This window comes from Prosopis cineraria, unplaced genomic scaffold (assembly GCF_029017545.1).
Source record: "Prosopis cineraria cultivar Desert tree isolate PC_DT_omini unplaced genomic scaffold, ASM2901754v1 PC9, whole genome shotgun sequence".
NCBI classification, from domain to species: domain Eukaryota; kingdom Viridiplantae; phylum Streptophyta; class Magnoliopsida; order Fabales; family Fabaceae; genus Prosopis; species Prosopis cineraria.
This window is the reverse complement of record NW_026555340.1, coordinates 17,108,530-17,124,577: the sequence shown is the minus strand read 5'-3', so window position 1 is coordinate 17,124,577 and position 16,048 is coordinate 17,108,530. Positions and strand designations below refer to the sequence as shown.

At 32.2% G+C, this 16,048-nt stretch overlaps 2 protein-coding genes across 2 annotated transcripts; both read right to left on the bottom strand.

Moving 5' to 3' along the window:
- Window positions 1–319: 319 nt before the first annotated feature.
- On the bottom strand, window positions 320–3,514 carry LOC129319611 (uncharacterized). Its single transcript, XM_054964709.1, has 2 exons — window positions 3,437–3,514; window positions 320–1,150 (listed from the first exon to the last, which is right to left on the bottom strand). Exons 1-2 carry the CDS (start codon window positions 3,512–3,514, stop codon window positions 617–619), a joined length of 612 nt encoding a protein of 203 aa, XP_054820684.1. The 3' UTR covers window positions 320–616.
- Window positions 3,515–7,429: 3,915 nt separating this feature from the next.
- Window positions 7,430–13,885, bottom strand: LOC129319519 (DNA repair protein RAD5B-like). The gene is given in 19 exon segments (XM_054964625.1): window positions 7,430–7,799; window positions 8,152–8,250; window positions 8,329–8,400; window positions 8,489–9,050; window positions 9,291–9,369; window positions 9,372–9,402; window positions 9,532–9,631; window positions 9,727–9,849; window positions 9,962–10,029; window positions 10,205–10,357; window positions 10,439–10,582; window positions 10,798–10,983; window positions 11,067–11,151; window positions 11,273–11,424; window positions 11,514–11,654; window positions 11,935–11,988; window positions 12,066–12,201; window positions 12,491–12,624; window positions 12,787–13,885. Coding segments are annotated over 19 exon segments (3,441 nt in total). The 5' UTR covers window positions 13,786–13,885; the 3' UTR covers window positions 7,430–7,676.
- Window positions 13,886–16,048: the final 2,163 nt, after the last annotated feature.

Below are 16,048 nucleotides of genomic sequence, written 5' to 3'. Positions count from 1 at the left end.
TTCTATTTGATGAAAATGAAAAAAAAAAATCATTCTAATAAATATAAAAGATTTGTTCATATAAAAAGAGTATTTTATGTTATTATAATGATGTTTCATGAGTTTTTAGTATTTAATTTTATTACCTTATACCTTAATATAATTAAATAGATATTTAAAATTATATTTTACATAAATATTGATATTTATTTATATATAAATTATTTCCTCATTGATTTATTTTTTTGAGCAGTCGTTGTGTGTATGAATTTACATTTGCTTTGATTTAGGTGGATTTAAAATTTTTTGGTTAAAACATAAGAAAGAATTAAAAAGAAAATGCCAGTAAATCCATCATCATCATCATTATCTAGAAAAGTGAAAAGAGAGGTTGAAAAGTTTCTGGTTCAAGGGTTAAAATTCTGTGGACTAAGATTACCAAAAGAAAAAAATTCTGTGGACTAAACTAATCAATCATGCCTACTTGTTTACACTTTTTGCAATATCATATTCTTATATTTATAAACTATACACTACGTAAGCAACATCAGAAAAAGCTATTCCACCAAACATACGCCGTCAGATCTTCTTCTGATTTATTCTCAACCATACGATCATCCTCCCTCGCGCTGCTTCTTCATAGCTCCACCGGGACAAACGGGGTCACCACCGTAGACGACGGCGGATCGTAGCAGAACGGCGCCGCCGGATGCTGCCACTTGTTGAAAACTACATTCTCCGGCTCCGCGCTAGGAAGCCTTCTCTGTTGCTGCGGCTGCTGCTCTTGTGGGGGCGCTCCCTCCCTCGCAGTCTCCGTCGGCGGTGCTTCCTCCATCGTCGGCGACAGAAGCGGAATCGCCACATTCCACTCACAGGACCGATTTATAAGTAACGACGACGGTGCACGCCGTTGCAATCTGCTCGGCTGACGCCGGCTTCCGGCGCTTAGTTTGCTAATCTGAGATGCATCAGCCATGCCGGCAAGTATCGATCGGATTAACAGAACAGAAGATAATCCGCTAGGTCGCTCAGGAACGGGTCGGATCGTTTCTTTCAAAACGGATCTGAAGAGATACAGAGACGACGGCGAGACGGAAAACTGAAAGGCGATAGAGAATCTGTTTGAGAGATGAGCGGGTTCGGCGAGGCATATATGTATGCGAAGTAGCCTCTGAATGTGTGTGAGAGTGACGCGCACATGCGCGTGTCAGATCTGTGTCTTCGGAAACGTTATTTTCATATAAATAATTATTATTTCTCAACGTTTAATTTTACATAAATTTTATAATTTATGTTAAGATTATTATTAATGGACGAGATTGGTATCATTTAACTTAGTTACTTGTGCTCAATACACATTAATGTTGATATCTTGAGAAAAAATAATAATAAAATTGGTACCAAAAGAAAAGTATAATAGATAAAATTTTGAATGAAATTTTAAAGTAGTACTATTGAATTAAATTTAAAAAATTAATTTTTTAATTCTTTAATTTTTAATTCATTTGTAACTCAATTCTCAACTATCACTTTCATATAACTCAGTCCCTCAACTTTTAATTCGCTTATAATTTAATTCCTCAACTTTTATTAATTCTCCTTTTTCATACTAATTTAAATCTCATGTCAAAGAGCAAGAGAAGAGTATTTTAAAATAATATATGAGCATTTTTATCTCTATTATTTGATAAGGAATTTTGTTAGAAAAATTGAAAAATAATGACTGAATTATAAGTGAATTAAAAGTTGAGCAATTAAGTTACAGTAAATTATAATTAAAAAATTGAGTCACAATGAGTTATAATTAAGAAACTAAATTATAAGTGAATTAAAATTTAAAGTACTATAAGATTAATTTTTTTTGAAATTATTAGTTTGAGGGTATTAGCGCGCGTGTATCTAACTGTCTATATATATATATAATGTAATAATCAGAATTTACTGATTCAAGGTTATGCATGTTTTTGGATGATTCATTGAACAAAACAACTTTTTTTAACACATACATTGCAAATAATCATTTAAAAATTTAAAAATTTGAATCAACAATACTATTATCAGTAGGAATGATTACTTTTTAATATGTATAAAATAACTACTTTTGCCGTTCTGGTGTTTTTAATTGATATTTTAATATAAAATATAAAATTTGTTGGAAACCACCGCATGTACAAAAGAGATAAATCGTATAGATAAAAATGTTTAGTTCAAAATAAAATTAAATGTATGAGATTATCATGGTAAATCAAAATCGGATAAGATTGATACACTATACATTACCATCTAGAACATTCTCAAATTTACAAGATAATCAGGATAGGAATTGATGTTATGGTAATATTTAAACTTACTGATTATGTTTAAACACTAACTATTTTGATAATGAATATTTTAAAAATAAAATGAATATAAGAAGTTTTAGTAGAGAGAATAAGGAAAAATTACATATAAATCCTGTATAAGAGATATCTATAAATAAATTTCATGAAATTCAAAATGTATTGACAAATTTTTTAAAATTTGAGTGTAATTTGTAATTAGAGTGTAAAAAGTAAAAATAATATTACTCTTGTTAAATTATATCAAATTATATATGCAAAAAGAATATATTTACATTTATAAAATATGAAATATAACTTGTGAATTAAAAATTTTTACTTATAAATTATAAAGTTGTAAAGATGTAGTTTTAGGTAAGTGATAAATATGATTTCAATGCATTGATATTTTTTTCTTGTTTTGTTTTAGTAAGTAGAGACATTAAGGTTTTTTCACCTAAAATTTTAACAATTGATTTAAAGAGACTTAACTATATTTTTTCAAATCCATTGGATCTATTTATAAATAAGTCCGTTACATGAGACCTCAGAAAATAATTTAGCTCATGACAAATTAAAAAAAATAAAAATTTAAAAAAATTAGTCATTTATTTCTTATAGTTTTTTTTTTGAATGTAATTCAATCATTAAACTTTAACTAAATGTAATTCAATTTTTATAATTTTAATATAGTTAAAATCTAGTTCCTAAATTTAAATCAATGCAACCTGATCCCTATATTTGTAGTCCTTCATAACATAAACACCCTATATTTGTAGTCTTCCAAAACATAAGCACCTAAGCTTCACACAATAACTTTAGCCCTTATAATTTTTTTTTTTAAATATTAAAACCAATACTTTAAATGATTAAAATCATTAAAACTAAGTAGCACTAGATTAAAGTTCAGAAATCAAGTTTCAATGAATCAAATTTAACTATTGAGATTAAATTATGCTAAATCAAAACTTTAAACAAAATAAATAATTATTTTTTTAAAAATTATACATATCAGACATTGTTAGTCAAAGTCAGAAATAGATGGTATAGCAGTAATAATAGTAATAATAATAAGATGTGGTTGTCTTTTAAGATAAAGGTTCATGTTCTAAACAAGTGATTGAGATAAGCAAAACCACCGGCCCTTTGACTGTGAACCTTGGGGGTGTGGCCGTCAAAGCTAACGTCGGCATCAACCCCACGTTTGCCTTCACCATCATCGCACAAACCTAACCAATTAGATTAGACTATCTCATCCAACGGTCAGATCTCTCCTTCATCTGACGGCTCGCGGATTGACTACGTGGTCAATTTTCTGACCAATGCTTGCCATGACATGTGTCATTGTGGTATTGCACGTTATTCCTATTGTCGTTTAATGGTCAAAACTAAGATTTTTATTATTTATTAATTTTCTTTGGGTTGATTGCATTTGCATGATGCAATTTGTTTGTTGGCGTCACTGTCGTTGTATGTCAAAATCTGATGGCCAACCTCAAGTTGTCCATTTGCTGATGGTTTTTGCTTCTTGCAACGCTTTCACGTTCAATCGCCACAAGTTGAACAAAGCAATCAAGCTTTTTGGTTGAAATGGAAGATCCATATTAGACTCAAGCTTATCAAATTTAGGATATGGTTTTCAAGAATGTTATTCATCTTCTAAAACAATATGATCTAGAGAATTAGAGGCATGCCCTGATTCCCATAGCCTAGTGAACCTGGTAGTCTTCCTTAATTCCTTAGAGCTGAGCAAACTTTATTTTCTTAAAAAAAAAATTAGTTAAATTATATATGACTCCCCTGAATTTTGACCCATATAGACATAACACTTTTACCTTTTAAAACTTTACAATGAATCCCTTCAACTTTTATATTAATGTAGACAACTTCATATGATTAATTTTATATATTAATTATCTAAACATAACTTAAAGTCTAGAAGGTTATTAATTTATCCATCAAATTTTGGGGTTTAAATGCGCACAAAACTCAAGTAAAGGGTATATAATTAAGGGTTGAAGGTTATTTGCATAAACCCAAAGATTCAAGAAGGTTTATTATTAAGTTTTAAAGTTAAAGAAGTTATTTGTATATGGTTCAAAATTTAGGAGAGTTTTATGTAATTTAGCCAAAAAAATTTGGGTTAAAAACCATTTTGTTTCTAAACTTTTTTTTTGAGGAGTATTAAGCACTTTATACTAAAAAAGTGGGGCAATATCCTTTTAAATAATTTTTTTAATGAGCAAAAGCACCCTTCATAGGCATGTCATTTTCTCTATTATCTATTAAAATAAAATAGTTATGGGTCCTTTACACGGTGACAATAAAGCATTCTAATTTATTGTGATGTTGTTTTTATTGCTTAAATCAAGCTAAGTTCCTACCATTATTACTGTTACTTCCAGTTTCTTTGGCTCACATCAAATAGCTAAAATGAATCAAAATGCTTTGCTATTATTGTGTGAAGGCTTTATAATTATTTTACATCAGCAGATAATAAAGAAAATGAAGGATCTATGATGAAAAGGCAATTTTGCTTTAAAAAAAATTACTTCAAAGGAATATTATTCCACTCTTTTGTCACAGAGTGCCAAGTACCTCTTGAAATAAAGTTTAAGGGAGAAAATGATATTTAATCCAAAAAAATTTTGAAGATGTGGATTGATCTTGAATTAGATGTAGGACCTTAAGCCCAATATTAAAGTAATTTTGTCATTATAGATTAAATAAAATATAGTCGGATCTATGTTTTTCCCCAGCCACTCTGCTATTACTCAAGATGAGCATAAATCAATTCGAATTTAATCTTAGTTGAGTTTGTAAATTGACCTAGCGGTGACCTAAATCACATCCAAGTTTTAGTTTGTACAATATGATATTTTGTAAATTGTAATCGAGTAGGCTTAAAACATCATCCTATTATATAACAAAGAGATTTATAATAATGATTTTTCCATTCAATTATTTGGGTGTGCATGTTTCTAAGTAGATTTTTCTTCTTCTTTTTTTCCCCCTATCGTGTTTATAGTTTGTAGTTATCACACTGAGCATATTTTTGTGTATGTTTTAGATAATATAATATAATATAAATTGATGGGTGCAAGTATCTAGAATGTACTACTGTTGTCATTAGGAACTTTGTCACATGAAATGATGACTAGAAATATTAATCTAGAATGCCTTTTCTTTGGTTGAACTCAATTAAACTAGTCCTCTGTTATCCTATGAAATTTCTCATATCACAATTTGTTTATATCAAATTGACAAAATCAGGATATCTATTAAATTTAAAAAATATTTATAAAAGTATTTATAAATTATCAGCAATGAAATTCTTATACGGATAGTAAAGTTTGATCACATGATTTTATAAATTATAAGTTAAATACTTATTAAGTGAAATTATAAGTTAAATACTTATTAAGTGAGCAAACTTTATTGATAAGCTACATATATTGTTGACAGGGACTTAAACACATAGCATGGGGCCCAAGATTTAGTTTCTTGATATGGCATGAGATATTAGCATGGCGAAACACCTCAGTGTCTATCTATTTCCATAGGAGACATGGGGGATAAGAATAGAAGAATATGGGATCATCAAACTTGTTGAGTTGGAGAATTCATTGTCTAACTTTTTATTTTTGTCCAGAAGCGGCTATAGAATACCACATGCTTTTTATTTTATTATTTTTACTAGTGCTTCAACTACTCCAGAACTTTCCAAAAGTGCTCACACTTTATTCATTTGTTTGACCTCTATTTTGTTGGCTCTATAGAATGGTTTGAGTGGGCCAAGCCAAGTCCTACACAAGCAAGATGCTCGTTAATGGTGACATTGATTCTCATCATTTAAATAAATAATTAAAAATTTAAATATTAATCCTTGTATGTGTGTAATAATTTAATTAAAAAGGGTTTACATTTTACTTTTAATACTTCAGGAGATGTTATTTTTTGCTATTGATAGATCTTACTTTTTATGCTTAAAAAAAGATACCACCTAGTTTGGTATACATGTCTATTTTATTTTTGTTTTTTATAAATTCTAAACATCATTTATCTCATTTCAGGCTTGGTGTGAATGCACAAAATCCACTTTACTTCCTATAACACTATTTTTATGTCATAATTTGGTTGATGTATTAGGCATTTAGGCCGAAGTTTCTCTAGTTGATTGTGTCATAATTATTCATTTGGGACCACCTAGTGTCAAAATTTTACAAACCAATAATGTTTAGTTAGGATTTCCCTTGGTGTGTATCTAAGTAGATGGCTCAATGGGTGAGGGTTGATTCAATTTTTACATATAGATTCAATGGTGGTTGATGGGTCACTCTCAAGATAACAAAGCTACATACAATTAAGGATGATTGTAAAGTTGGGAAAATAGGTCAAGCTTGATCTAACTTAGTTATCCTATTCAAAAAAAAAAAAAAGAAGCTTAAACTTACTAAATTGCATTCCATATACTAATAAAATATTCATCTAATTTGTTAAGATTTAGTCTATAATTCACAGGATTGTAAGTTTAAATTTTACTATTGATGTGAATATTTTTTCAGTTGATGACTGATATGAGTTTGGAAACACATCTTGAACATGATAAGCTCAATTTAATACACCTAAACTTTATTTGCAACCAAAAAAAAAAAGTTGCACTCCATAGGAATAAAAAAGCTAAATGGACTTCGCCTATTTATCTCGTTATATATACAAGCTGACTGGTTTAGTCCATTTATTTTATTTTATTTCTAGTATACTTATCACTTACCTAATGAGAAGATTGAAATATCAAAAAGCAAAAGCAAAAATGGCACCATAAATTAAATTATAACCTTTTCGTACTGTCTTCTCTACTACTCTTATATTACTTTTACATAAAACATTTTGCTTAGATTTAAAATTTCTAATGACTTTTAATGAAAAAAAAAGTACCAATAAAAACAAAACTCCAAAACATTTAATTTCTTAAAAAAAAAATCAAAAGCACTGCTTAAACCACAGGAATATAGTAGGAATGAATAAGTCAGTCATACATAAACATCAGTAATTTACCCTTAAAACAATTTTGCTATAATAACTATACCTGAAAAGATAATGATTAATGATGCCTTTGAAACTCTGAATAATGATTCTTAAAAATAGATACTCCTAAAGCCAAAGGATATACAGCCCAGTGAGATTCTTAGCTCTACACAAATTAGACAGAAACAAATAAAAAATAAAAGCCTCCTCAATGATCAGAATCCTACCTCTGTACAAAATGAGCTTCAAGAAACCAAGTATCATAACTCAAGGCTTTCTAACAAAACTAGAGATCTCTACATCTTCTAAGTTCCGATTCTAAATTTTTAATTTAATATCCCATCAAGTCTTTCAACTGAACAGCATCATGAGATCTTCAATCCTTCCTGATCGAACTTCATCATCTGTGAGGGCTCCAGATATCATCTTCTGCTTCTTCGCCTGAACTTGTTGAAGCCTCTCTTCCACAGTATCCTTTTGTTATTTTCAACAAAAGCCGAGAATTTTCCATTTAGTTCATTCAATCACGCACAAGACAGAAGAATAAGGCACAGAAGTTTATGATACTTCTAGGAAACCGGCCAGCAAGAAAATTAGAGACCAGATCAAGAACTTTAGATGACATTGTTCATCATTGTTCATCTAAGCATGAATCACCAGGGTACTATATTTTTTTTAGATAAATGACGAGTACTCAGTCACAGTAAAAGAAATTACTGATCATTCCAAGAAAAAATTGTCAAGCCAAATTAGAAAATTCCTTAACAATTCTAGACATGCTGGGAAAATGCATTTACATTGTCAGAGAAAAGAAAGATTGGCTCACCCTGACAATGAATCTTCTAACCACAACTGTTCGCTTTTGTCCTATACGATGGATTCTCATAATAGCTTGTTCCTCAACCGCAGGATTCCACCATGGATCCTAGATATTCATCAACCCAAAACATAAGCAAATATCAAGACAAATGAAGCTTCACAGGTTGCACAATCATAAACGTACCATCATGAAGACATTTGAGGCTGCAGTCAAGTTCAAACCTACACCACCAGCTTTAAGTGACATCAACAAAACCTGAAAATTGGGTTTGATAAAAAAATAATTCAGTAGCTATCATCCTCAAAGCAATTTGAAAGAAGGGTTTGGAGTTTATGTTTTTTACCCTTCTCTCACTTGACTCATTGAACTCCTTCAAAACTCTTTCCCTATTCTTTTGTTGCAGCTTCCCATCAAATCTAAAATACCCAATTCCTTTCTTCCTCAAAGCAATCTCCAAGAGGTCCAAAAAAGAGGTCCATTGGCTGAACACAATGCTTTTTTCCGCAGGGCGATATCTCTGAATGTGTTCCAAGTATTCCAAAAGCTTTGAAACCTTGGTAGACTCTTTCCAGTCCTTCTCAACATCAGCAACCACGAACTGATTCTCAAATGGACAATTAATTAGGTCAGTTTTGTCTAGCTTCTGACGACAGAGAGGGCAGGGACCACTGATTTGGGTACTCCAGCTGGAAAGTAAGCATTCCCTACACATTCTGTGTGCACATGGAGTGAACACAGGATCATCTGCAGATTCTAAGCATATTGGGCATTCTAGTTTTTCACCCTTGCGAAGAGCCTCCATGGCCTCGTTAACATATGCACGCTGACTCGTAGAATTGGAGTTGAACTCGAGTAGTCTTTTTGCTAGTATGTCAAAGTCCACAGGCTTCCTTGAATTATTTCGGCTGCATATTTAAAACCAGTTTTCATCATAAAGAGAAAATGGAAGGTGTGGAAAGCATTATGCAATAGCCATGAAGTTCCAACGCTTAAAAACTGAATTATATAACATTATACGTCTATCAGACACAAGAAGGCACCTCTTTGCGCCAAGGCATATTTTGTCATTCGGTATCTTTACCCATGCTTCTATGAGTAATAATTACAAACTTACAAGGTCGTGTCTTTGTGTTTGCCACACCTACCTTGTGATCAGAAACGGGTGATTACAACATTGTCTCAACCGCAATAATAACTCTAGAATGTTGGCATAGTTGCTGAAAACTTTCCTTGTCCAACATACTCGTCGAATTGAACCTGTTTATATGACACGAAAAGTTTGAGGTGAGCCTGACTTAAAATTTGGGTTCCAATTCCAAATTTATTTTCATCGCATAATGAAATTGAAAACAAAAAGGATATCAGAGATAGAGATGGAAAACTTACTTTAGATTTCCTGAAGAGAGCATTATAAAATTCAGCCTCAGCTGCTGTCTGTTCACACTCAACTAATTGAATGTCAGTTGGTGGAAGAACAAGTATGGGCCTGGATACCGCAACATATTGAACATCAATAAGATGAAAAAATTTAACTTGTTGCAGAGGAGAAACACCTAGATTATTTGAAGCGAGGATGATCACCTTCCGCACTTATCCTTTGTTTCTTTTGTTCTTCTCAACATCAATGGCTTCAAAATGGCCTTGACTAATTTCAAGCCTCGAGGATCACCATTCTCATAAGGCCGTTGAACCAATTTATTAAACCTACAGAGACGCAAAGTACAATTAAAAATAGAAGGAAAAAAAAAAAAAACAGACACAATCGAGTATATCCATGCTACATACGCTGCACATAAGCAATAATATTTCGTCATACCATGCATAATTGCCCCATGGTTCAACTTGCAAGAAGCACAAGAGGCTGAATAGGTCTTCCAAGCTATTCTGCAATAGATAACATGTACTTCATCAATAAGGTGTATCAAAGGGAACTCTTTTGCCAGGTAACAGAGAACCTCTTCATAATAATTAATTGATGATTGCACGAAGCACTAAACTCTTGCAATTATGATGCACTAGTATACATAATATGGATAACATAGTAATAAACAAGGCAAACCTGTAAAGGGGTTCCAGTAAGACACCAACGGCAGCGTGAGGTCAGTGTAAAAGCAGCTTTTGCAGCATGAGATTTATAGGCTTTAATGGAATGGGCTTCATCTAGGACCACCCTTTGCCAGTTGACCCTATGGTAAATGCTGTTCTCTCCATACTGTTTTAAAAACCAATTATAAGGAAACTTTTCCATGCAAACGAAAGAAATTGAAATAAGGATAAAGCAACATCATATTACGGATTTATATGCATCTGCGAGGACACGATATGTTGTTAAAACAACATCACGCCCTGAGATCACCCGAGGATCATTGGTCCTGTCCCCACCATAGTGAACAAAAATGGATATACTTCCTGGCTTGGAATGGGTTTCAATCTCGTCCTGTGGAATTCAGTAAGACTCCTGGTGAGCTATTTTATCAGAAATGTAAATTTCCTAGATAGACAGAAAGATACAAATGGATAGTCACAGTATAATTGAAACTCGAAAACTTTATGGTTCAACAATCAACGTTAATGGTCTTGACGTTTGAGCCGTTTTGATTTAATACTTTAATACACTGGAAATTTAAACAAAAAAAAAACAATGGAAATTACCTTCCATTGACCTAGCAATGCCATGGGACAAACAACAAGAGTGCCGCCATCAACTAATGTGGCGTCAGCATGAGAATCTTGGTTCCTGTTCCTTAAAAGACCAATATTATCTCCTCTCCCTTGTCTTGCAAGAATTAGAGCAATAGTCATGACAGTCTTCCCCAGTCCCATTGCATCTGCGAGAATCTACAGAGCAACAATTTTGTAGTCAGATAAAATGTTTGAACTGAATGTAAACTGCAGCATGTTTAAAGGCAGGACAATCTCACTCCTCCTCTTGGCAATCGAAATGCAGGCGGCAGCTTACTTGTTGCTTCCCCTGTGAAGTTGTTTACGTAAATAGAGGGAACCCTCCTGTAAGAAAGCATTTGAGGTCAAGCCGCATGTGAAATTTGACCAAGCACATGGCAAACCAGAATACTTGTTTCCCTTTATTACTTTCTCGTTTTCCTCGTTATCTTACTTTTCTACTTACTCATCATTTATACAATAGGCTGCCCAGCAAGGATGAAGAGTACTTTCAGCATTCTGAGCATTAGTTCCTTTCTCTAGTTCCGACATCCAATACAGAGCTTGCTTCTGGTAAGGCTTTAGATCACACATCAGTGTGCTTGGCCCCTCCATCTCCTAAAAATATGAATTACACAAAGGTTGATGATAAATCAAGAGTAGCCAATTAGAAGATGAAATGATAATTAGTCAACCAATTTCTATACCTCCAAGTCGTAGACTTCAGCTGCTCCAACAAGCATACTCAAAGATGATTGTGACACAGCTTGTTCATCATCTTGATCTGGAGAACCACCCTTTCTCCGTTTCAAGACAGGCATATTTGATGCAGCTTCATCAGGATTACCCTGTAAACATCACATTATCAGGCTTCTTGTAACCAGATATTGCTTACAGAATGGATGTCTTAAGCATGGATGACTTAATATGTTAAAGAGACTATATGATCAAATTTCATTGCTTTGTTATACCCTAAATGCATGCAAGCTTAATAATTCATATATGTGTTAACCACAACGATACTATAGTAAATGACTTACATTTACAGAATCACAGACTTGACCATAATTAAACATTCCAATAATTTATTAAAAAATTAAAAGGGTTGCAGTTAATAATTATACATACCCTGAGACTGAACAAACGCTTTCTAGAATCAAGTTCCTCTGGAGTAAAAGCAGCCTGATTTAACAAAATAAAAGCCCATTAACAATCAATCACAGGAAAAAGAAACGTAAATATGTAGAGAGGTTTATTACATTCTGATATGGCTTCATTTCTATCAATCTAAACACTGAGATGAGAGGATAGACAGAAGGGTCAATGTAAGCAGGGCCATCAAGCTTCCATGAAGTGTTGACTTCTGACGTGAATGCGCTGTGGTGGATGTAAAAGCTGCAAAAGCCATCAATAAAAGTTTTATAAATATGGAATAACAAAGTGGCTTTTTTTCTTTTCAGCAGTTGGAAGATAGTTCAACACTGCTCAAGCTAGGCTTTTAAATTTTATATATCTATGTCAGTGTGAGCATACTTTGAATCAAATGTCATCACATAGCCATATCAAATTATTATGAATGATTTTAAATTTATCTGCTACAAACAATTTAAACTGAAATAGCCAAATGGAACTAGATAGCTTCACTAGGTTAAGATATTCTCAAGTAGAAGAGTCAGAACTTCACCTTACACACAACATGACTTCTTGCATCATTTGTAAGAAAGGCGGTGCAGCCACGCATCGGCCTTTAACCTTCACCTTTCCAGAACGAACGAGTGGAACAACCTCTTTAGCCCATTCCATAGGAACCCGTCCAACCTAATTTGAATCACATACTCAACACTGTCAATCCTTGTATCTTAATGTTATTCAATATGTAAAATAAATTCTCCACTATAGATCATAACAACGACAACAAAAACAACAATAATAATAGTTCGTGAAATTTAAATGAAACAAATGTCAAAGAACAAAGCAAACCTCTCCGGAACGCTTGGTTGAAATGCGAAGAATCCATTTCGAGTTGTGTTTCGCAAATGCAGATCGGAAATCAAAATATACAATCTCATTGTCCACTAATTTCCTCCCTTTGGTAGTTGAAAGTACAGTAATAATTGTCCTACCCGCTAAAAACCAGTCTCGATCAACTGGAAAGTCCCCATCCTCCACATTTGGAGGTCTAGGTTCAACCTTTTCCTTTTTAACCTGCGAAGACTTCCGAAAAATTGGAAAGGAACTAACTTCTTTGAGGATTTTTACTTCATCGCGATCAGGGGTAGCAACTTCTTTCTTATCAGAGGCCTTATTTGCAGAAGCCAAATCTTGTGTCAATTTCGGACCTTCAGCCTGGACTGATGGCTGCTGTTCCGCAACGGAGTTTATATATTCTTCCTTTGACATAACTTTTGCGTTTGTGGCCTTGAGAAACTCTTCGTATCCAGCTTCCCATGAAGACTTCGAAATACCGGTAGACCCTTGCGTCTGGGTTTGGGACAGCAATGAACCAGAACCACCAGAATCCATTTCTTCTCTCTTTGAAACCTGCTTCTCGGGGTCGACATTGACTTCTTCCTTCACTTTCTTCTCCACATTCAACTCGTCGACCGGTTGCGCCACTTCATGAGAATCATCGGAACCATTTTCTGCTTTCGCCGGGTTTTGATTCTCAAGCGCCGGATAAACGGGTTCCTCTTTCACCTTGCTGTTCAGACACATTTCATCGGACACACGCGAATCATCGAAGCCCTCTTGCTTTATCGGAGTCGGTGCCAAAACCCTCGAGCCAGTGCTAGCAACAGCCCGAACCACCGTGACGGGCCGGGCCAGAAACCCGGGATTGTTGTTGAGAAACTCCACTGCAGCATCCAGGTTGAACTGAGACTCCTTCAGAGCTAAGCGAACGGCCAGTTCGGGAACCTCGAAATCGAATCGTGACTGTACCTTCTTGATCGACTCGCACGAAGGATCTGCCTCCATCATGCATATAGCATTCAGCAAAAAGATCGAATATGAGAGAGGAATGTTGAGACTTGAGAATCGATGAAGAGAATGAAATACTTAGAACAAGTCGATGAAGAAGAAGACAATGAAAATGAAAGTGGGACTGAGAACTCGTTAAAATTTATAATGGACCGAAGAGATTCAGAATGGCGCGAAACCAATTTTACTGTGGCGTCAATGTTATGCCATAATCAATTTAGGGTGCGTTTGGTTTTCTCCCGTTTCACGTTCAGAAAGTAAAATTTTACTTTTTAAAAGTTGAAAGTTGTTTGGATAAAATATTTGGCAGAAAAGCACATCCTGAAAGTACATTCAAACAGTAGCTGAAAATAGATTTCTGAAACGTAACTATCTGAAGCTTTTGAAAAGTGGATTTGAAAAGTAGGATGTTATTTGACCATACTACCCTAAGTTTAATCTTTTATTTTTTATTTAAAAAATAGTTAATTCATTAAAAATATAATTATTATTTTAATAATAATAATTAGGTATCAATTTTTTAATATTATAAATTGAGTAATTAATCATGTTAATTTTTAGCATTAATGTATAATAAAAATTATAAATCTTTATTACATCTTTTAAAATTACAAATTAAAAAATACAAATAATTAGAGATCAAATTTTTAGCATTATAGATCAAAATTTATATTATTTATAATCTTTATTATATTTTTTAAATATTTTGAATATATTACATTTGTATAATAAAAATTATAAATCATTATAAATCAATGTCCTTTTTGGTAATTGTACATTCAAAAATACATTTCACTATCACAAACCAAACAACTTTCAATATATCAAACTGACTTTTAAAAAAATATATCCAAATACAAATTTCGTTACAACAACTGACTTTCATTAAACTGACTTTCTTTAAATGAACTTTTATCAAATAAACTTTTAGCAAATTGAAAATCAAACGCACACTTAGGCGCCTTGGGGAGAAAGCACATTTTCACCGTAATCAACTTTTGGAGGGAAAAATTATTGTTTATTGTTATTGATGGTCAAATTATAATTATATAATTGAAATATTATAATTATGATTATTAAGTTAGAAAATTAATAAATACAGGGTCCACCAATCTATTTTGTCAGAATAAATAAATACTCCAGTAATTGCAATATAAATAAATGGAGATTTTTAAGCGCAAAATAAGCTGAGGAAATCTACATATTTTAATGCTTATTTTTATAAATTAATTCAATGATTCATTAACTAATAATATTTTTTTGGCCTAAGTTAATAATATTTTTTAATATAAAAAAATTTAGGTGAATTGAATCAGGGACTCAAGAGCATATATATAAATTGTGTTAAGAGAATAAATAATTACTGAAGCATAAATTACACTCATATAAGAAATTGAGAGATTTAATCAAAACAAGATAGTCATCTTTTTTATTTGCCAAAAAAAAAAGTATTTGTGACAATAACATTTCAAGCGCGTTAGAGACAAGGACAAGGGCTCATTTACCACAGTTTGTCTAGATGCAACAAATAATTGAATAAAAGTAACCTAATTAATGGTGTAAAGCTACATTACAAGAAGCTAAGAAAAAGAACTAAGTTCTAAGTATGAAGTGGTATTAGATCAAGTTTTTAAAAAAATAATGGTCATATGCTTTAATACAATAGTGAGAGTGAAATTATATTAAATTTTATTGTTTAGGATTTAAAATGTATTAAATAAAAGTTTAGAATTTAAATTACTTTTAAACCTATAATTTAAAATCTAATTTATATATTAACTTTTTTTTTAACCAGTAGCCATGTATATTTTTATCAATATACGTTTCATTACATCTATATTAAACCAATGATGGTCTGTATGCTCAGTTCACTAACTTTAATATGCATATAACGTAATATTTAAAATTGAATATTGGCTTTTAGTCAGTTAAGCTTCTTTAAAATATTTTCAAACATATTTTTGCATCATAGTAAATTAAAGTAAATTTTAATGAAGTTCGATAATGCCTCAACGTTGAAAGTAACTAGAATATGGGTCTAGTACCAATAGAACATGGAAAAAAAATAAACTTTATATGATGTGCCTGTATATTTAAGGAAGAATGACAATAACATCTCAAAATAAAGAATGTATGAAGTTAGACTCTTCATAAAATTTTAAAAAATAAATTACAAACACTTATTTAAACAATTGCAATTTTAAAAGACAAAAAATCTCTAGGATCAGAAACCTCTCAGCATGAGCTTCTTAGCATTTCTCAG

Coding starts and splice junctions, on each gene's coding strand:
- LOC129319611 (XM_054964709.1), bottom strand. CDS start 3,514: ATGGTGAAGGCAAACGTGGGGTTGATGCCGACGTTAGCTTTGACGGCC. Junction 1,151..3,436: donor GGTTCACAGTCAAAGGGCCG/GTGGTTTTGCTT, acceptor ACACACATTCAG/AGGCTACTTCGCATACATAT.